Source organism: Leopardus geoffroyi, chromosome B2 (assembly GCF_018350155.1).
Source record: "Leopardus geoffroyi isolate Oge1 chromosome B2, O.geoffroyi_Oge1_pat1.0, whole genome shotgun sequence".
NCBI classification, from domain to species: Eukaryota; Metazoa; Chordata; class Mammalia; order Carnivora; family Felidae; genus Leopardus; species Leopardus geoffroyi.
In genome coordinates, this window is record NC_059332.1 from 86,644,350 (window position 1) to 86,668,003 (window position 23,654).

At 37.4% G+C, this 23,654-nt stretch overlaps 1 protein-coding gene across 5 annotated transcripts in view; it reads left to right on the forward strand.

Annotated features, from left to right (window-relative positions):
* The window catches only part of FUT9 (fucosyltransferase 9), a 200,918-nt gene that overhangs the window by 161,311 nt on the left and 15,953 nt on the right, over positions 1 to 23,654 (forward strand). The window contains exon 1 of one of the 5 annotated variants that reach the window (XM_045499061.1): positions 9,690 to 9,859. The exons of the other annotated variants lie outside the window; for them this stretch is intronic. Within the exon in view, the coding sequence (XP_045355017.1) occupies positions 9,787 to 9,859 (73 nt within the window). The 5' untranslated portion in view covers positions 9,690 to 9,786. Of the gene's footprint in view, positions 1 to 9,689; positions 9,860 to 23,654 lie in introns of those variants that run through there. 5 annotated transcript variants of the gene reach the window in all.

Below are 23,654 nucleotides of genomic sequence, written 5' to 3' on the forward strand. Positions count from 1 at the left end.
ATATATAGGAGTCAGTAAAGCCAGAAATGAACAAGGATGTGAAGAAGGAAACAAATTAGGTCAAAGACTTTATCTAAGTAAAATGAAGAATGTGTTCGAAAAGTCTACACTATTCCCGTGTGTTTTTCCTTTACTCACATTACTACCACACTCACACTTCTGACAACAGATGTCTGGGGGGTTTTCCCCATACCAAACAATTCTTTGTGATACCAGCTTAACACAATTCTGATACTGGCTTCCTAGAGAAGGTGTCAGATCCCACTGCTTATGGGTTCAGTCCTACAAGATTTCTCCCATCCCATTTCAGATGCCAATCCCAAGTAGTAGGTCCCCCAGATTATCCTGGAGGTTGGTTGGTGGTTCCCATGGCCTCCCACTCCTTGGGTGTGATTGTTTGCTAGAACAGCTCACAAAATTCAAGGAAACACTTACTCGTGTTTACCAGCTTATTATATAATAAAGGATATGATAAAGAATGCAGGGGCGCCTGGGTGGCTTAGTCGGCTGAGCATCCGACTTTGGCTCAGGTCATGATCTCGTGGTTCGTGAGTTCAAGGCCACATCGGGCTCTGTGCTGACAGCTCAGGGCCTGGAGCCTGCTTCGGATTCTGTGTCTCCCTCTGTCTCTGCTCCTCCCTTGCTCACACTCGGTCTCTCTCTCAAAAATAAAGATTTAAAAAAAAAGAATGCAGATGAACAGCCACATGAAGAAATGCATTGGTCAAGGTAGATAGAAAAATGCACAGAGCCTCCATGTTCTCTCCGAGTACACTGCTCTCTCAACACCTGCATGTGTTCACCCACTTGGAAGCTCCCCAAACTCTGTACCTTTGGAGTGTTTATAAAGGCTGCATCACATAAGCATTGTGGTATTTAAATGGTGTCTCTCCCCCTAAAGTGTGAGGTAGTGATCTGGTGAAAGCCAATGGCGGGAGAGGTGAAACTATTCTCCTGAGGCACCTCATTAGAACAAAATATACAAAAGATATACCAATCACCTAGGAAATTCCAAAGGATTTAGAAGCTCTGTGGCAGGAACTACAGTCAAAGACAAATCATTAGAACAAAAGGTGTTCATAGTGTTCTTATCACTTAAGAAATTACAAGAGTTCTAGGGGTTCTATGCCAGGAACTGTGGCAGACAGATAGATATAGATATGGATATAGATATAAATATATTCTATTCTATTATTTCACAGGAAGCCAGTGGAAGGCTTTAAGCTGAAGAGTGAAATGATCTGGCTTACAATTTAAACACTCTGGCTTCTGGGAGACTGTAAGAGGCATAAAAATATAAGCAGGAAGAAGCTATTTTAATATTCCAGAAGAAAAATGACAATGACTTCATTTAAAAGTATCCTTGAAAATGGAAAGAAGTAGCCAATTACATATGTAAGTTAGAGACAGAGCCAGAATTTCCTGATGAATTGGATATATGTGTGAGAGAAAAGAGTGCAGTCTCTCAAATAGCCCAAGGTTGTAGCTTGAGCAACTAAAAGAATGAGGTTACCATCAAAGAAGATGGGAAAGGCAACTGATGGAACAGGATTGGTGGAAGATCAAGATTTCATTTTTTAATGTTTATTTATTTATTGAAGTGGGGGGATAGAGGGGGAAGCAGAGGGAGAGAGAGAATCCCAAGCAATCTCCATGCTGTCAGTGCAGAGCCCAATGCAGGGCTCCATCTCGTGAACTGTGAGATCATGACCTGAGCTGAAATCAAGTCGAGGCTTAACTGGCTGAGCCACTCAGGGTCCCCACATCAAGATTTCATTTTTAAACATAATGCATTTGAGATATCTATGGGATATCCAAATGGAAAGATCAGGTAGGCAGTTTGAAATAGTCTAGAGTTCAGAGGTGAGGTCTGGTATAGATATATACATTTAGTAATTTTACATATATTTGTGGAACAAAACAACTTATGAAAACCAGGTACTAAGCTCTGGGACACTTGAATCTTGAGTGCTTAATAAAAATGGGTGTAGCCAAGAAAGGAGCAGAGAATAAATGGCTAGAAGGAAACCTAGAGGAATGTAGTATTTTAATCCAAGAGTAGAAAGTTTTTGCTGGAGGGAGAAAGCAATTGATCATAAGTAAACTAAAAGTAAGATGAAGACAGAGAATTCATCGTTGGGTTTAGCAGATTGGAGAAGAATTTCATGAAGTAGTAGGGAAAATGCCTGAGTGGAATATATTTAATAGAAATAAATACAAGCAGAAGCAGTGAAGAAAATGAACATATAGAAAACTAGTTTGGAGAATATTACTGTGGAATACAAAAATGGAAAAGTAGTTGGCAGGGAAGCAGAGTCAAGAGAAGTTTGTTTGGTTGCTTGTTTTAAGATGGGAAACCTCTTTGCATTGTGATGGAAATATGTATATCCAATGGAATATTACCCAGCCATCAAAAAAGAATGAAATCTTGCCATTCTTAATGACATGGATGGAGCTAGAGTGTATTACACTAAGTGAAATAAGTCAATGAGAGAAAGACAAATACCATATGATTTCACCCATTTGTGGAATTTAAGAAACAAAACAGATGAACACAGGGAAAGAAAAAAAAGAGAGAGAGGGAAGGAAATCATGACCGACTCTTCACTATAGTGAACAAATTGAGGGTTGATGGAGGGAGGGGGACAGGGAAAGGGCTAAATGTGTGATAGGTATTAAGGAGGGCATTTGTGATGAGCACTGGGTGTTATGTAAGTGTGATGAGCACTGGGTGTTATGACAATGCACTGAAATCTATTTCTGAAACCACTATTACACTGTATGTTAACTAACATACACTGTATGTTAACTATTGAAATAAAAACTTGAAATAAATTAAAAAAAGAATTCAAACAAACAAAAAATAGTAAAGCTCATTATGGCAACAGGCAAGAAGGATACAAGGGTGTAGATGCTCCAAAGTCTGAATAGAAGGTGATAGAAACCTGGTGACTTTCACTTTTATACATATGGTGTTTCATTTAATCCTAACAGTTCTTTGGGGTGGATGCTCTTGTTTTCCATGCCTTACAGATGAGAAATCCAACTCTTAGAGTCTAAGTAACTTGTCCAGGATCATACTGTTCATAAATGGTACCTGATTTTATTTCAGAGCCATTGGTCTTGACCACCATGCTATGTTGCCTCACATGATTGTTGGTAGGACACTTCTGGTCAGAATGATTGTTCATAGTTTTAAAGATGTGACCTGTGAGCTCTTTATTATGGGGAAATTAGTACCGAGACTTAGGAAGTTTTCAAGTTGTGACAAGTTCTCAAAGGGTCAGTCTGCAGGGTTTTTTAATTCATAAAGTGTCTTATTTAGTGGCACTTTTAAGAACATCACATATCATGATAGTTTCATCTCTAATAAAGATCATCAATAATAGATGCTCCATAAATATGCAAATATTTATGCTACAGATATTACAGGAAACAATACAAAGTGCATTCTTCACAAAGTTCACCTTTTATTTAGAGGAAATGGATAATAAACAAGTAAGCAAATTAATAAATAAGATGGTAGTCACTTCTCTGAAGTAAATAAGTAGGAAAATATGAGAAAGAGTCCCTGGGGAAGAGGGTACTACTTTCGACAGTGCCAATGTAGTTCCCTTTGTAAAGGTGGTATCTCAATTGTGATCTGAAGAATGAGAAGCAACTCCTCTGAAAAATGGAGAACATTCTAGGAAGTACAAAGCTGTGAGGAAGACAATAACTTGACACATTTAAGAAATAGTAAGAACAGTGTAGCTGGAATGTAGAGTGAAAGTGATATTGGTGGGAAATAAGGGTGGGAAAACTGAGAGTGGCCAAATCTTACACCTATGATAAAAAGTTTGGATTTTTTTTCTTTTTTAAAATGAGGGCATTGGCAATCCACTGAAATGTTTTGAGAGAGAGGGATGATTTGATGTATGTGGTCATTAAGCTTGTTGCTCTTAAGAATAAAAATTACCTTTTACTTTGGCCCTCACACAAAGGCTGCCTACTTTTACACAGACTTGTATTAAAAAGGATGATTCTAGGCAGAACCAATATTTTTCTCATTGAGGGTTGAAACTTCTCCAGATACTTGGTTAAAATAGATGGCTAAGGCACCAGAATTTCCTCCTATATACTATAGAAACAGTTATTTGAATCTGAAAAATTTTCAAAACGTTCACCATCAGTCCATATACCAAAACAAAATACCTTTCTAGAGTGCCTTCACTACACAACACATGTTATAGCCAAAAAACTTGCCATTCTTCTGTCAGTCTCCTAGAAATGGCCACTGAGAGGGAAGTGTGTGCAGAGCTGTATTGGGGAGTGCTTGGGAACATCTATACAGGAGTGAGGGAAGCAATATTGGATGAAAGAAGATGGGGATCTGCCATACAACCCTTACAGGGGCCTCATGTGAGCCTAAGGAGGCCTGGAGATGGGATGGCCCTTCAGAGGGCCTACCTTGGCAAGGGATCTGGGTCTTTGCACTCACCCCTTTAAAACACAGTGATGTAGGAGCAAATTTGGGGGAGGCCCTTAGCTACAGAGGGACTCAGCTGTGAGGTGCCAACAGCCAACAGGCCCAGCATTTAGGGAAATGAGTGAGTGCCAAAGTCCTAAAGGAAAGAGCTGAGTTGTCACACAGTGTTTATTACGGTGACCACCAAGTAGTGAGTAACTGATGGGTAAGTTAGTATTGCCCGTGGAAATTTTGATGAATGTATAGGAAATATGACCACGTCAATTCTAACTTCAAATTAAGCTACGCTGATGGTTTTAGTTGCATTTCAAATTCACCCCCAGTTACGTATGGTAATATAATTCCATTATCAAGGATAGGGTTATTTAAGGATTCAGTGAAATAGTATGAATAAAGTACTCAACAGAATGGCCACATAGTAAGTACTCAATACATGCAAGCTAAGTTAAATAAAGCGAACAAAATCATAGCTCTTAGAAAGTTACAATTTGATTTTTATCTCTCAAATTTTTATTTACTAAAAAAAGTGCATAATCATTTTAAATTTAGATAGTTTATTTCTCTCTTTAGATATCTTCTAATTGAAGAACTATTCTGAAATGAGCAGGCATTATAAATGGAACTTTTTTTCTCTCATATTCAAATCTCCTTTTTAATGCTGTGTGTTTACCAAATTTTTCTCCTTCATTCTTTAAAAAAATATATATGATTTTAACTGATTTGGGGAAATTCTAATTAACAGTTTTTATTGTGTTGGGAAAGAGAAATTAATTTCTTATGGTAAAGATGAGTGAGAGGTTACGTTCTTTCTGCCAGCCAAATGAATTTGGAATAAAGTTGAGTGAGTGATTTTTTTCATTAGCCTGTGAAAAGGCTATTTATTTCTACATGTAATTATAAAACAAGTAATTCTGACTTAATGAAATAAAACCAACCCTGAAAACAAATAGGACTCATTTGCAGTTTCAACTAAATTAGATACTGAAAAATGCTTGCATTCTGATGTGTTTGAAATGTCTAATGAAATTACAAACATAATATTTCAAAGAACAAGGATAAAAACTTTGATCAGAGAAGGAAATATATGTGCATAAATAACATCTCAAGAAGCTCAAAGTCACTTTGCCATTTTAAGCCTTCTCTTATTTATAAGTCAATGACATGAAATAATGCAGGAAAATGAGTTTCCACCCAAATCTTACTAAGAGGCTAAGTTTCACAGGAATAACTGTAAGTAGTTTACAATGTGCACAGTAGGTCAAATTGATATTGTGATTCATGAGTTAAATGTTTTATTTGATAAATGTAGAAACCCAAGATTGCCTCTGGCAGAAGTTTAAAATAGGTTATAAATCCGATTTAATGTTAACAGCAGGGATTTATAACAATCATAAACTGAAAACAACCCACGTTTTAATATGTTCGGATCATGAACTACATTGTATCAAAACCAAACTGTCCTTTTTTTTCCTTTAAAAAAGAATAGCCAAAGAACTAGTAAAAAGAAGTTAAAATGGAGCAAAATCTCTTTCTTACACACACACAAACCTATACAGATATGCTATCAAATAGGAATAACGTAAGAAAATAATAACACTGTCACTTAGAATCATTGCTTTATATGTTGTACATAATGGCTTTCCTATGGTTTCTGCTGCAAGTTAATAAAAGTCCATAAAGTATGTAATAATGACAAAGAGCTACTGTCCTGGGATTAGAAGGAAATAAATTTTTCTAGCTCTCCATTCAGACAACACGTTTGAAACCCGGGAGGATGGGACATTTGGGGATTGTGCTCTGAGTCAAGTAGAAACTCAGAGACAATTCTAGTTCTCTGTAAAACTCTCTCGCTTTCTTTAAGTTACCCATGGCCTTCATTTAGCATATAGATCAATTAACAGACTACTGTTTGGGGGACAATACATGGTTCGCTCCACTCATCCTGCTTTTTTCCTTCTTTCCCTAAATCCCCATTGTTTTAGTTTCAGTCCTTCTGAAAGTAGACCCTGAGACAACGACTTGACTACCAATAATTTTGAGGAACATCTCAATCCTAAGAAACAGAAGCAAAGAACAGGACAAGTGACAGGGGAAAGGTATAGAAGCTTTATCTCAGGATGCATTATCAAGTTGGCCACCAAACAGGTGACTGGCACTCAAGCCCATGGCACATTCTGAAGAGTCTTATGAAATGTGTCAGAGCTGTTTGCCTAGGGGATGTGAGACAAAAGCATTTGTCCATCAGATCCTATCCCCATTTGGACAAAGCTTACTCCTCAGATATTAACTGCCCAGCACTTCTGAATGCTTTACAGGTTCCTAAGAATATTCCACATTCAATGTGTCAGAGAAGTTTTTAGGCAATAAGTGGTTGGTATGCTACCCAAGGAAAGGAACTAGTGGGTTGCATCTGCCAGTGCTGGTGAAGGGCTGCATGGAGATGATCACCAACTGCAGCAGAGGCAGGAGTGTGTGGCAGGACTCAGAGCTTGGTGAGGTGGGGCACTAGAGTGGTCTGAGACACCCATCTTCTTTCATGGTGTCTAGACCCTTTTAAGTTCCACATTTAGGGCTCATTCTTGTTGCCATTCCCTGTATCTCAATGTGATTTTATCTCAGTTGCATGACCCTTATATTTCTGGATCCGGATAAAAACAAAATAGGAATATCTTTAACACTAAATACTTTAAATATCTAAATAGCAGGCTTAAAGAGGGTCCATGCAGCAAAATTTTGCCCTCTATCTTATTCAAGGGCTCTCGTCAACTCAAGGGATGCCTATTCTTGGTTTTCCTCCATTCAGCTCAACCCTTAAATTAAGCAAGGAACCTGAAATTCCACCATGAGATCCTTCCCTGAAACACCTAGCAGAATAAAGAATTTTTCTAATACTTAGGACCATTTTGGGTTGAATATCATTTGACAATTCTAAAGGAAGAAAATATCTCCTCAAGTCATCAGTGTGAGCTAACTGGAATGAACGATTTCCTTTAACGTTTTCTTGGGGACTCTGCCATTTACCATCATATGCATTTTTATGTGTATTTTTTTACTGCCAAAATGTTTGTTCCTGATTGTGTGTGGGTCTGAAAACAATTTTAAATCATTATTTGGTTTCTATATTTGGGAAATGACACTACATCACTGAGACATGTTCAATTTATTTTTTAATGTTTATTTTTGAGAGAGAGAGATTGAGAGAGCACATTGGAGGGGCAGAGAAAGAGAAAGGATCCTAAGCAAGGGCTTGATGCTTGGCTTGAATCCATGAACCATGAGATTATGACCTGAGCCAAAATCAAGAGTTGGCCGATTAACTGACTGAGCCACCCAGCTACCCCTAGGCATGTTCAGTTTATTAACTCTTCAACCCCTGTCATCTTTTGCCCTCTTTCTTGAAAATTAGAGTCTCAACAGTGTGGGTTTCTGCATAGTAGTATCAGTGTTTAGAGAGTGCTACCAAAGTCAACAATAAAGAGACAACATATGTTACTGGGAAAAAACAAAACAAAACTGGAAAGTCATTGGAAGTTTCAAGCTAAGAACTGACAACTAGCAGTTAAGAATCAGACTTAACTTCTTAAAGCAAGGATTAATTGTCTAAAATACATTGCTAAATGTGCCCAATCTGAGAAGCTTCAATTACTTTGCTTTTATTTAACATACTTTTGTCAATATTAAGCAAGGTACTGTGGTTATTACTCCGGAAGCATTCCTCTTTTCTTTTCATAAAAACTTTTAAGAGGTAGAAAATTAAGGGAAAAATCACAATTCCATTGTCAACTGGCAAGTCTTCAACAAGCCTCAACATTCTTTATTTATTTTTTATTTTTATATTTTGAGAGAGAAAGAGCACATGTGTGTGAATGTGAGCAAGGGAGGGGCTGAGGGAGAGGGCAAGAGAGAATCTTAAGCAGGCTCCACACCCAGCCAATGCTGGACTCAATCCCACAACCCTGGGAACATGTAAAGAGATTTTGGCTCTTTACATTTAACCTGAGCCAAAATCAAGACTTGGATGCTCTACCAACTGAGCCACCCAGGCACCCCCAACAAGGCTCAAAATTCTTATTTTGGCAGTATCATTTGTCCATAGGATTGTCACTATAGGAGACAAAATAAATAAAGGGACACAATTCTCATTATTGAGGAAATAACTCTGTGCTCTATAAAGATACAAGAGCCTTGCACAAACATTTACATACTCTATCATTGGTGTGAAGTTTCCTAGTACCACTGAAATATTAAAAAGAAATGTAAGAGCTGGAGTCAAAATAGATGATTTTATGGAATTGGAAGAAGACTTATAGAAAATGGGATATTTGAATTTAGATTGATGGAGAGGGGCAGGAAATTCATTCATTGTGAGGAATAATACATGCACAGTTTCACAAAGCACACAGCATTCTGTCCAGCCACAATGACATTTTTCTATTTCCTTTAGTTTCTCTATGCTGCTTTTTCTCCAGATCATTGAGGAGCCAGCTCCCGCTTGCCATTCAAGTCTCCCCTTAAATATCATTTGATTTACGTAGGCACTAGTCACTCTGTAGTACTGTATTTTATTTTCCTCAAACAACTTGCCTTAACTGTATTATTTACTTGTCTATTCTATTGTCTGCCATCCCCCACTAAAAAGTTAACTGCATGAGAGAATAGAATTTGCCTATCTTCTTTAGCTATTTTATCAGTAGCAACTTGAACAACGCTCATAATGAGGTAACAGATCATAGGTATTGAATGAATTGATTAGTCAACCACATATAACCACATATAATCTTGCCTCTCTTAGTGTGAGATGGGATTTGGGCTGTCCTTCTCTCAAAGTCTTTGTGTTCACCAGAGGTTTCCTTGACTATGTTCTTGCTTCATTTAAAATCTATTCAATGAAAACAAAAGAAAAAAAATTGATGAATATTTTATGTGATAAAATACTTTTGTATCTGTCTAGTTAAGTTGTGAGTTTGTCAAGATGGAACACCTGGTCTTTTATATTTACAAGATGATAATTTACCATGTAAATCTTACAGATTTTCTTTTGTTTTCTTTAATACCATTTAATGAGAGCTATCATTTTATGGCATTGCTAAGAGTTTTAAGTTTTTAAATAAATGTGATTGCTGCATTGTTGTCATTAAAAGTGTCTTTTAAGAAATAATTTGCATAACAAAATAGTTAATAATTTATTTGTTTGGATTGTTGTTTAGTTTTTCTAAAGAGAAAATTGGGATTTTATTCTGTGAATCAAGGAGAACACAAGAAGACTTTATTAGGGCTTCTGAAATGAGGGATTGCCTCCACTGGTTGAGACAGAAAGTATGAAATCCTATGGCCCAGTAAATCTCTCACTTGCTTTTGAAGTCATAGACCACCACTTGCCCCACTTTAATGGTGAGCAAGCAACACATTAGGGATTGAAGTAAAAGAGATGTGATTGGATTAATACAAACTCTTCAGCACCCCAAGAAACAACTCAAATTAGTCTCCTAACAATCACAGCTCTGAAGATAAAGAGCAGCACATTATTATGTAGAGATGTTAGAGAAACTTAGATTATTATTAAAGAAAGAGTAGCAGAGGGTTGTTAATAACTGGTTTCAAGAATATAAAAAGTTCTGTAAAAAGGTTGACCAGATGTTTTCCATCTACATGGAGACAGAATCAAATTAAATGGTTGCAAATTACAACAAGAAAGATGTAAATTATACCTAAAAAAACTTATCCACTGGGGAAGGCTATTGAAATAGAACAGTTATCTTTCACCAGTTCGGTATAAAATTACTTGGGAGTCAGAGGTTAAACAAGATAGTTATCTGCCAGGGTTTTTCTCCCAGCATGAAATAGACACAAGGATCCCCAAATAAAAAAAGGTGACTGCTACCACAATAACAAGATATACACATTATAATCTTACTCTTCCCCCTTTTATCATTATGCCTTTATTTGAAACCAGGGAGGAACATGATAAAGTAAACATGGGAAGCACAGCTAGATTAAAGTGGTTGAAAAAGATGGAAATGAATGGGGAAGTTAAGAAGAATTCACAGAAAATGATTTGTGAATAATAGGAAACCTAAGGATTTTCATTCATGCCCAGTTCTGACGTCCTGAACAAATTATCTAGAAAACATCCCAAATAAAAGCTTCCTGAAACTGAATACAAACCATTTTAGACACATGCTCTATTTTTCTTTCTTTCTTTCTTTCTTTCTTTCTTTCTTTCTTTCTTTCTTTTTCTTTCTTTCTCTCTCTTTCTCTCTCTCTCTCTCTCTCTCTTTCTTTTGTTCTTTCTTTCTTTCTCCCTCCCTTCCTCCCTTCCTTCCTTCCTCCCTTCCTCCCTTTCCTTCCTTATAAGGGTTTAAAGTGTTCAGCGCTCCCAGAAGGATAGTTGAATCAAATATTTCAGGTTATACTAAATACTTCAGTGGAGGGGCACCTGGGTGGCTCAGTTGGTTGAGCGTCTGACTTCGGCTCAGGCCATGATCTTGCAGTTCGTGAGTTCGAGCCCCGCGTCAGGCTCTATGCTGACAGCTCAAAGCCTGGAGTGTGCTTCAGATTCTGTGTCCCCTTCTCTCTCTGCCCCACCCCTGCTTGTGCTCTGTCTCTCTCTGTCTTCCAAAAATGAACACACATAAAACAAAAATTAAAAGAGTAATACTTAAGTTGACACATTAGTTGTGTTGCCATGCCTTAACAATTAGGAGTTAACTAGATTGCAGGACTCTCTTCTTAAAACTGGACTTTGAGAAAATGTCTCAACAACATCTCAAGACTTTTTCTTTCAGGGACTATTTAAAGCTGAAGGCATGCTCTTTTGGCTCCCACTTCCCTAAGGCTATAGTGTAAGAGATAAATCTTGGAGCTCATCAACAAGAAAAAATGGTGCCTCTCTGGGACCATGGCCTTTTCACCTTGCCAGCTAGTACATTCAGCTCTGCCTTTATTAAGTAAAGGTGAGGAACTGTATTTTCATTTCGTCTCTGCCCCATTCCCATCTTCTGTCTCAACTAAATACATTCCCAAGATTATGTTGCCTGCTAAAAATTATATAAGAAATATGGTCACTCTGAAAGAAGCAGAGAAAAATTAATATACATTCAGTCATCAAACATTGTACCAGTTCTGTGGCTAGCAGTGATAGTTCTTTACATACAGATGTCTTGGGCATGCCATTTCATGTAGATTTAACAAGCAGTAAAGAGAAAATGCAGAGTTTGTTCCTTAAAACTACTCTGGCTTTCTACCTAAGCCATCAAATGTTAAGAAATGTAAATACATAAATGCACGCTATGTTCTAAAACAAGTTCTACCTGATGCTTTAGAGCAGGAAATTGCAAACTTTCTGGAGCAGGCCAGATGTAAGTATTTTAGGCTTTGTGAGCCATAGGGTCTCTGCTGCTGCTACTCAACCCCGTCATTGTAGCACAAAAGTGGCTATAGACGATGCATAAATGGATTGGTATGTCTGTAAAATTTTATTTACAAAAGCAAGCTTTGGCTAGATGTGGCCACTGGGTATATCATTTGATAACCCTTGACTGAAACAGTCCCTTTTGGTTCTTTCTTTCTTTCTTTCTTTCTTTCTTTATTATTGTCTCAGGTATTCTCTCCTTACACCTGCTTTTCTCAAAATCTCTGAGAAAGCCCGAGAGAAAGAGGGAAGCATCTTCCAGTGTGGCATCTTCCAATCACCGAGCCATGCCTCTTGTCTACCTGCTTCTGACTTGCTCTTCTGGTTTAAGTTTGAGGGTAGCATAACTGTGATCTGGGGCTTCCCAGTAAGGACATTTAGTGGTGCTGCCTGGCTGCCCTGGGTTCCCCCCAGCTTCTTTGGTGCCGTGACCTTGCAGGGGTCTGGCAAGGCTGCCATGCAGTCTCAGGCCAAGCAGTCCACCTTGCAGCTCCACAGAGCCACCTCACTGTATCATGACATTCCCCTCTGGCAATTCTCCCAGCCACAGTTTCATCTACCCACACCATATGTGAGCCAAGGGCAGCTTGGGGAAACTCCCTCAAAATCTGAAGTGTCTTACTACACTTGGCCATACTGACTTGGATGGCTCTTGTGGTTTTTAAGAGGTCTCCCTGCTTTCCTCTGTGTTTAATATTACACTTAATTATCTGGCACTCCCTACTTAAGCCAGAGTTCAGAGGCCTCCCCTCAAACTTAAACCTAGAAAACATCCCGAAAAGGGATGTTAAAAGGGAATAAAGGCATTTGAAAATCTCTCCAAATAGTAACTGGACTTGCACCGTGTACTACATGTCAGAAGCTGAAAATCACATTCTCCTTTCCCTTTTTATTTCTTCTCCAATATATCCTAAGTCATTCCATTTTGCCCCAAGATAGGTAGACGGGCCAGCCTATGACAAAGGTCATGCACTGAGAAAATTCAGACAAGAAAATGTGTACATCGTTTTCAAACGATTAGTCTATTATATATTCCCTGATATTTCTTCACAACAATCCATTTAGGTAGGTGTTGTTATTCCGGTTTAGAGATGAAAAAACTAAGGTTCAGAGAACATTGTAAAGCTTGTGCAGCTACTGCACAATCGAACAGGAGGACCACCTGGGTCTCTGGCCCCACACCCAGTTATTCCACTGCCATCCCTGGGAGATGCAGGAAGCTCATTGCGAAGAGCGAGGGTCTGAACTCTGGCCCTAAATCCACCAAATGCCAGTTTGGACCATTTTAACAAATTCAAGAATTCTCACCCTTTGCATAAAATCATTGGAAGTCAATGAGATGATGATACTAACTGCTCTTTTTCAAGTCCTGTCTGTGTGGCAGGCAGTTTCTAAACACTTGTATTATCTCCTTTAATTTTCAAAACAATCCTATAAGGTAAGCATTAAAATTATTCTTATCTTATGGACAGTGTATAATAAAGTCCTCCGCATAGAATCTGGCACATCATGAATGCTCCATAATACTAGTTATTTTCTTAATTATTACTCTTCTCTTAGAACCATACCCACCAATAGCATTTATACAGAAATCTTTACCCAGAGCAGGAGCAATTCTTGATCGGGAGCCTTTGTCTGCTTACAGTGTGGGAGCAGGGTGAGGGATCCTCCCATTTTTAAAGGGACTAAAATAGTATCAGACTTAACAACAAACTTCTGTGTCCTCCTACACTGCCATTTGGCTTGGGTCCCCTTGCTGCTCAACCTCCCTGGGTTCAGGCAGCTGGGACACAATGGCAGAGGCCTGAAGAAGGCAGTAAAAGAACGTGTACCAGGATGGCTGAGGGAAGCTGTTGGTTCCATTCAATATCCAAGGCTTCTCTTTTCTTTTTTCTTTTTAAAAAATTTTTAAGTTTATTTATTTATATTGAGAGAGAGACAGAGACAGCGTGAGCAGAGAAGAGATAGAGAGACAGGGAGAGAGAGAGAATCCCAAGCAGGTTCCACATTGTCAGCACAGAGCCCGACGTGGGGCTCAAACTCACGAACTGTGAGATCATGACCTGAGCTGAAATCAAGAGTCAGATGCTCAGCCAATGGAGCCACCCAGACGCCCCAAGACTTCTCTTTTTAATTTTCATTTCTATTTGAGTTATTTTAATTTTAATCCACTTGATGATTTGATTTTGGACCATTTTTCATTTTGAATTCTTACCATCACAACTTCCCCATATCATGAAGAGAAGAGACATTGCCTTATGGACAGTCTTGAACCAGAAGTCAAAATTTGTGGTTTGAAGTTCCTGTGTCACTAAATATGTACTATTAGTGATAATTTAACCTCTACGTATCTATTTCGTAACTCTATCAAGCTATGAAATGAGACTGTCAGATTAGATTATCACAAAGTTGCCTCCCAGCTTAAAATTGTTCCTTAATTATTTTCTATTGCCTTCAACACAAATGCTCACAAATCTCTTCATCATTAGTCAGTGTACGCCTTGCAAATATTTCCATTGTCAACCACCTGACAATCATTAATTAAGAAGACTCTAACTCTAGGCCTTGAATAATGCCATCATTTTTAGAAATAATTGTTTATGAGTCTCAATTCCTTATTCAATTTATTATTTAATTCAAATATAAATGGAAGGAATATGAACTATAATATCTAAGAGTTTCCTAGCCCTATCAGGATGTTAATTATTTAATATAATAAACAGTGAAAGAGCATCAATCTCCCTTCTCCCTGCTTCTCAAAACAGATGACTTGGTTTTTGAACTGTTCCTATTTTGTTTCACATTAACATCTATTGTTAGCAATTCATAGAATCACGTTTAAATACTATATTGTGGAACTTAGGATCTAACAGGAGAGGAACACAAGCAAACCACCCTTAATCTCATTATAATAGAAATGCCATGTTAGAGAGATGCACAGCGACTATGGGAGCAGAGAAAGTCTTTCTTATTAAGATAATATATTGTAAAGTATTCATTATTCGATAGGATTGTTATCTTATTTTGCTACTAGTTTTTTTGGCTTGTGAGTTCTTTAAGGGAGCTTAAATATATTCATTGTAATATCCATTTATAACACTGTGTCATATAAACATAAGAACTTTAATTAACAAGCATTTATTGTGTACAAAATTTTGGGTTAGTTATTTTGTTAACTGTAGAAAAAAATGGAATTTTAATACACAAGAACAATGAAAATTAAGAAAATGAAAATGACAAAAAATCACTCGCTCCCAAAGAGAACACCTGAAAAAAATGTTTTCACAAATTGAAGGTCGAAGAGGGGCAAAGCACATCACAGAAAATGAGTTTCTTAATCTCATGAAGCCAGATTTGCCTATTGAGCATACAGCTTATGACAAAATAATTGTCCAGTAATTACTCTAAAAGATGGAACAAAATCAAATTAAAATGGAGCAAATTGCCTTTTGCATTTTGGCCAAAGACAAATAGTGACACATTCATGCTGCAAAATACCACTTTGTTTTTTCTGAGAGGTGACCACTTGCTCAGTGGTTAAGTGACTAGATTACTCCAGGCAAAATCTCTTACAATTCTGTCTCTCAGAGGAAATGCAAAGTTCATTACTGCTACTGCTACAGGTGGCCATTTCATATTCAGCAGTTAAGAAGTATACTTCTGGAGCCATATGCATGTATGTGTAGCAAATATCACAGCCCCTGATTATTGAATGCTTGCTATACACCGGGGACTGTTCCAGGTGATTTACATGTATCAATTAATTTTACATGCACAAATCTGGCAGGTAGGTATTCTGATTTTTTAGATGAATAACTAAGACACTGGGAAAGTTTGAAAATGTTGCCCAAAAGTTTCATAGAGAGCCACAGGTAGATCCTGGATTGAAAACTAGGCACTCGGTGTCCAGAGCAGGTGTTTTCAGTCACAGAACAATGTGCCATGTGCCCCACGTAGTCCAGAAGCCAGTTAATGGTCCTCTTTTTCGTATTTTTTAAAGCTACAGCCTTGCACTTAATTCACATAGCATCAAATTGAAAAACAAGTTTGAGTCAGATGAACACATCATGAGTAAATCAGTTGCCACCTTTATAATTAGGTACTTTTAAATTAGAAAAAGACAAATAGATGATGAGAAGATCTGCCTGTGGCTCAGATCCCAAAGGGAAAACATTCAGGATTTGTTTCTCCACTTTTCATGCCCAGAAAAAAAGATATGGTCATTATATTTAGAGATAATCAGTCCTATTATCATATACACACAGGTAACTGAATGGTGAGTTCATTCAGGAAGAGGAATATGGCTTTTTGTTGAAATAATCAGCCTATGTGAGGGGGGAAAAGATATTCTACACAAAATAGCAAGGGACAATAAAACATGAAATGCCTCAGAAAAAAATAAATGTGTGAGACACAACCAACTTTTACTCTGGGATATGAACAACTTTAATACAATGACATAGTAGTACACTTTCATTTAGAAGAATAAATACTTTTGGTGTGCCATTGTTTCCAATACTTTAAGTAAACATAAATGAAATATTTCTTCAAAGTACTAATCAGATTTTTTAAGGATGGACTTGACAAAAATAATTCTAATGTTATCTGGAAGAATAAGTGATATACAATTGAAGAAAATAATTATAAGGGGGGAAACTAATACAAACAATTTAAAACATGCTATAACATGACAATCAACAGACAGATGAATGGGATGGAATAGCTACCCTTGAAATAAACTCATACCTGATCTGAAATTGTTGTAGAAATAAACCATTGTAAAAGAATGTGCAAAGGAAAGGTTATGCAATAAATATTGTTGGGAATAATTGGCTGGGTATTTGAAAAATATATTCAGTTGTTCCTTACCATGTATCAAGTATGAAGATAATCCCCAAATAATTATAGAGTGTAATACAAAACCAACTGCAATTAGAACCTAGAATAATATATTGATTTGAATGAGCTTTAGTTATGAAATACTTTCTAAGTATAAATACAAAAAGAAGCAAAGGTAGAAAGAGATATATACTGAAGTGCATACAATTTAATTTGAGTGCACAAAACTGGAGGAAATTTAATAACCTTGTATCATTAATAATGCCAAAGGAAAATCAAAGTACCACTTATCAAAAACTTTGAAATATGAAATTTAAAAGATACTGTCATTGGTAAGTATCATAAAAGTTCTTCCAATTTAACAAGTTACATGGTAAAAGTAATTTGGAAAATAGACAAATTCACAATCCATTTTCAAAAAGTATAAATAGTCAACGAGTATGATCTTACGTCATAGTCATCAGAGAAAAGTGAATTAAATGAAAACTTAACAAATTATATATTCCTTATCAAATGCAAAATATTCACACATACCTCAAAAGATAATACTCAGTATGTCTAAATTCTGACTAGGGGAGCTCTTTACTTTTTTAAGGAAAGAAATGTGCTCTTATATCTTTTTAAAGGATGTGTAGCTTTGAAATTGTTCATGCTCTTTTATCCAGTTTTCCCCTGTCTCAAAACCAATCCTAAGGAGATAATCAGAAATATAGTCATAGATTTACTGTATAAGTTGCATATTGTAATATTTTTATTATGAAAAAAGCAAAAATAGTATTTATGACCAACAGTAAGTGACTGGTGAGTAATTTAACAGTATATTCATATGGTGAAAGGTTATCCAGCCATTAAAAATCAAGTTTTTTTTGGTGATACAAGCAAATTCTCACAACTTAAAGTTAAGTAAAAGAAAAAAAATGCAGGAGAAAAATTATTCAAATGTATTAGTTCTCACTATTGTTTGAAAACATAGCATACACTTGATAATTGAAACTAGATAGGTGAATAATTAACTAAATAGATCTCTACAATAAAGACTAGAAAGACACACAAAATATTATTTCTGTGAGTTGCTTTATAGACTGCTTCTGTTTATCATGTTTGTGTATTTTCAAAATTGTATAGCAAACATTAAGTTAATGCAAAGAATCAGACTGTCATGTGAAACTCATTTCTATTAGAGATTGTTCCTAGTATCAAACTTTACCAATATTTTAAGGATGCAGTCATAAGCCAGGGAGAAGTCTGAAATATCCTACTAATTTCCATAAACCCTCCTTTTTGCATCATACCTGGTCTCTGGTCCAAAATAATAGAAGTCCCCAATGTCAGCTCACACAGTAGGGAGTATTTAAATTTTAAAATATCTATTTTATACATAAAAGTCTTATAGTTTATTTGACACTCTCCAGGGAACCATGCCTCATAAATCCATCCAAGTTTAGGTTCATTTACAATAAGCAATCCTAAACCAAGAACATCTTCTTCAAAGTATTTCATAGATAAGAGTTCTCCCTTCCAGCAAATATGATTAGTCTGTTGGCTTGGAGGTCAAGTTATCATGTTTACAGAGACATTGAACCAGGTCACCTGCCTTCTTAACCACCCAATCCCCAGGAACATCTTCTTGGTAATCAGGAGGGATCACAGGCTAGCTGCTTTAACAGCTTCCTCTCCAACATTGCTTTGACAGTAAAAATTTTTCTTTTTTTTTAATGTTTATTTATTTTTGAGAGAGAGAGAAAGAGATAGAGTGTGAGCAGAGGAGGGGCAGAGAGAGAGGGAGACACAGATCGGAAGCAAGATCCAGGTTCTGAGCTGTCAGCACAGAGCCCAGTGTGGGGCTGGAACCCACAAACTGTGAGATCATGACCTGAGCTGAAGTCAGACACTGAACCTACTGAACCACCCTGTTCAATAAAACTTTTTCAAAAGAGAGAAATTTAAAAAAAAGAAAAAAAAAAAGAAAAGAAAAAGAAAAAAAAGTCAGTGTTTACTATGAATTGGAGGAAAACAAAAGCAATATCAGTGACAACAGTTAGTGGTTCATTACAATAACCCAGGAAATAAGTGAAGCAGGCCCAAACAATGAAGTAACAGTAGATGGAGAAAGCGAATGAGATTTCATAACTAGCACATTTGCAATGATTAGGTGCAATAATTGACTGGATGTTGGATAACAGAGTTGAAGGAATGAATAATGACTTCCAGTTGGAGGCTTAGGCTTAGATAGGTATATGAATAGGTAGGTATATGAATAGATAGGTATATGAATGATGCATCTATTTGTAGAGATAGCTGAGCAGTGTTTGAGAGGGTGGAGGTTCTTTAGTAGAAGACAAAAGAACTGTGATTATATTTAAATTCTAATGGAAAACAACCATTAAGATAGAGAAATTGAAGATTACAAAAAAATCAGAGATAATGAATGGAATGAGGTCACTTGACTTATTTAGGTTCCAGATAATGAGGAAGAATCAGCCTTGGATGAGAGAACAGTTGCCTTTTCCAATGTGGTGGGAGGAGAGAAGGGTGTTCTCTGTTGATGTATTTCCTTTTCGTTTTCGCTATTATGTTTATCGAGCATGGTGCTTTCTTCTGTATTCAACAGCTTGGTAAACTGAATATTCAAAAGATTATTTAATTGGAATGAAATTAGAATAGGAATGTTAGTTAACCCTTGAGGAGACTTATTCAGGCTATGGAGAAATAAGCCAGTGAGGCCAGTGATACAGTGATATAGTATATATACTATATACTATATGATATATATCACTATATGATATAGTGATATAGTAAAAAACCTCCCCCCACCTCCAAGGATGGGAGTACTTGTATCTCAAATTTGAGGGTCTTTCACTCTTGCAATTTTTTACTTCTAAATTCCTCCTATCTTTCTTCTAATAATATCATCTTTGTTGAGTATCTTAATCAGTTCATTTTCAGATTACTCCCTTGCAGGTTGATTAAACCTGCTTCTTTCTTACAGACCTCTTTAGCCACACTTTTATCGTGTTGTTTCTTAAGCTGTTAATTTCTTCGTGGTTTATCCTTTCTATTTTAGTTCTTACTGGCCTATTCTCTTATTATAGATTTAACTTGAAGTTTCAGAAGCTCCTCATTAACTACAGTGATGTGTTATTTAATCCCAGTAAAGCTGGTGCTAATTAGTTCCACATGAGTTCAAAAGATGATCAGCCTGTAAAATTTGGTCTGATCCAGAAACTGTTGTCATGGCAATGCCCCATCTAATATAGTGTTTACCTCTATAGGTAGATAGGTTCTTTTGTTATGGCAACCTTCTTCTTAGTATCTGTTAACATCCTTTGGTGTGCACGATGGTGTGTTGTTTTTGTTTTCATTTTCGTTTTTGTAACTGAAAAAGCGAGAATTTTATGTTGGAGAAAGCGTGTAGGAAACAGCCAAGGAACATAAAGCAGTTTGTTTCCCGTTTTACTTCCTTGCCTTGTAAACTGGACTAAAGCCTCTTTTGGTAGCAGAGGACCAGAAATTAAGGGAAATGTTCTGAGAGAGACTGTGTGAGTGTGTCAACATAGTCAAAGCTGCTGGAGTCAGTGACAGATTTTGATTCAGATAGCCAGTCTTCCAAGTGCAACAGGAACCCAGATACCCTGACACTCAGAGAGTTAGAGGACAGGGGACAGTTGGGTTTGAGATTCTAGGCTCACACATATTATGGTAGGAGCAGAAGCGAGGCTGCATTGGAGTACCTGGGTGACTGAGTCGGTTGAGCTTCTGCCTTCAGCTCAGATCATGATCTCGCTGCTCATGAGTTCGAGCCCCGCAATGGCCTCTATGCTGATAGTTCGCAGCTTGGAGCCTGGAGCCTGCTTCAGATTCTGTCTCTGCCTCTCTGCCCCTCCCCTGCTCATGCTCTCCCTCTGTCTCTCTCAAATATAAATAAACATTTAAAAAATGTAAGAAAAGGGGCGCCTGGGTGGCGCAGTCAGTTAAGCATCTGACTTCAGCCAGGTCACGATCTCACGGTCCGTGAGTTCGAGCCCCGCGTCGGGCTCTGGGCTGATGGCTCAGAGCCTGGAGCCTGTTTCCGATTCTGTGTCTCCCTCTCTCTCTGCCCCTCCCCCGTTCATGCTCTGTCTCTCTCTGACCCAAAAATAAATAAACGTTGAAAAAAAAAATTAAAAAAAAATGTAAGAAAAAAAGAAGTGAGGTTGCATCAATTGGATTCTCAGACTAGTGGTGGCCAAATGAGCAAGAAGGACAAACCCAGGGCAGAAGGGGACTACGGAGGCCAGACAGGTTTGTCTCCATATGAAACTCCCTCCCAGTCTTTTACACAACTGAGAGACACCTTGAAGAGATTATTGGTAGTAAGACTGATGAAAGTCAAACAATCATAATATGGTCATTAAAAGCACATGACCTAATGCAGTAGTCTGGTGGGATACAGGGAATTTGGAATGTAAATCTTACAGAAAAGGAATTCTTTATTCCATTTTAAATAATGGATGGTTAAAATAAATGCTTGTAAATCCTTTAAAGTATATTAAACAATGACATTGTGTGCACAAACTATAGGATATAAGTGAAATTTTTATTGGAATATTTTTTTAATTTTTATTGAATTTTATTAAATTATTTGAATTTGTATTGAAAGATTCTCTACCTTTATTGTTTTTGGCCACCTGGCTTTTTGAGGTTAGTTGATTTTCAAAGCTGACTAATCAAAGCAGCACATAAGGAATTCACTTGAAAGAGATTGCAGCTATGAGGAATACACTATCAGAGAGGCCTTGGATTACCAATTACAAATGTGTCAATAATTCTTTGTATCTCTGGAATTGTTTTATAACTAGACTAATAATAAAACAAAGTTAGACTCCTCCCCTGATCCAATTCACCCTTCTGCATTCTCTTGGGGACAGGAGGAGAACTATCTAAGACTTCTGGTTTTCTGTTTCTGGCCATTGTTTTCCAGAATAAGAGTAGAGATGAAGTGTTGGTGATCTAGTTTGTTCTAATGAACAATGACTTCAGAGCAATACATGTAATAAAATAAATTTTAAATCCCATAATTCATAGAATTCTTTTCAATTATAAGCTGGAATTCTCAATTCTCAACATGTGTTTTTAGAGTTTTGGAGTCAAGCCACCACTACTGTCCATATCTTGATTTATTATCTACTGTGCGATAGGAGACAAATAGAGGTGCATCAGCTTCCTGGTCTATAAAATGAATATAATTATAGTGTGTATTTTATCTTGTCATTATGGATCTGAAAGAATTAATATTTGTTAAGTGCTTAGAACCATGTTTGGCATATAGAAAGTGATATGTATTTATTTTTTTATTTTATTAAAAAATTTTAATGTTTATTTATTTTGAGAGAGGGAGAGACAGAGCACGAGCAGGGGAGGGACACAGAGAGAGGGAGACACAGAATCCAAAGCAGGCTCCAGGCTCTGAGCTGTGAGCACAGAACCCAATGCAGAGCTCGAATTCACAGACTGTGAGATCATGACCTGAGCCAAAGTCAGATGCTCAACTGACTGAGCCACTGAGACGCCCTGATACGTATTTTTTTTTAATGAAGAAAAACAAATATGCTTTTCCTGAAAATAAAGTGATAAAAATCTATATGAATGTCTTAGCCTGGTGCCTGGAACATTACAAGTGTTCAGTAATTGTTAACAATTTGGTCACTCAAAAAACATTGAAAACAAAGGTATATCAGGTTTGACTAGGCACTAGGGATTGAATACTGAAGAAAAACACCCATTGTCTGTTGTATGAGCCTAGTTACAGTCAAACAGAGACAATAACACCAATCAAGTACACAAATATAGGTACACCTGCTATTGTGGTCAGTGCTTTGCAAAAGTGACACATGGGACGATGAGACATGTACTTGGCTTTTGGTTTACTATGGGGATCGGTGTTGGGAGGTCCTCAGGAATCCTTCAACATAAAACTGCCAGGGGAGCTGAGGGATGAAAAGTGAAAAGGAGGAAATCAACAAAGAGAGAAGAGAAGCTGTTCCAGGGAGTGGGAGGAGCTGGTGCAGCGAGTGTCCCCATCTGTTCACGAGGGCCAACGGTGGCCATGGAGGGAGTGCAGAAGGGAGCCTGGGTTGGAACAGAGGCAGGTTTCCCATCACCCAGGACTGTTTAAGCTACAGTTAGACACTTTTGCTTTATCTTAAAAGTAATTGTAATTCATTGAAGGACCTGAAACAATGTGATCTGTGGTTTGAAAAGATGACTCGACTAAGGGATTCTCAAACCTTAGTGTACTTTAGAAATCACTTAGAGGGCTTTTTAGAATAGATTGCTGGACCTCACCCCAGTTTCTGATTCCTTATATCTGGGGTCAGGTGGGAGAATTGCCTTCCCTACAAGATCCCAGGTGATGTAGATGCTGTTGCCACTGGTCTGGGGACCACGCTTTCACAAACATTGCTCTACTGCATTGTGAATAAATTGAACTCATCAAAATTGAGTGCCAGATGTACTGCTGAAAAGCAATGTCAGCAGTCTAAACAGGAGGTGATAGATTTTGGACCTAGGGAATTAGAAAGAAGTCAACTAATCTAAGGAATAATTAGGAGACATCATTGGTACTGGGTAGGGTAAACATTTAAAAGACAGGGAGATGTAAGGAAAAATCTACTGGGTTAATCACTCTACTTTGTCATCTGTAAGGAAAAAAGTCTCATCTTCAGAGTTGGGAACGCATAGTAATCTATCAGCCCAAAATGAGAGTTTGGGATTTTTGTAAAGGCTCTCTTGACCTTCACTGGCTGGCTGTTTTGGGATAAACCTGACAATAATCATAGCACTGGTGCTGCCAGCCAAATTATAAAAGACCATTGGCCCCAAGGAACACCAGAAATCATGTTCTGGGAAAATGCCAGCAAACACCGTTGGCCCTGTCTATGGTATTCCCTCTGGGAA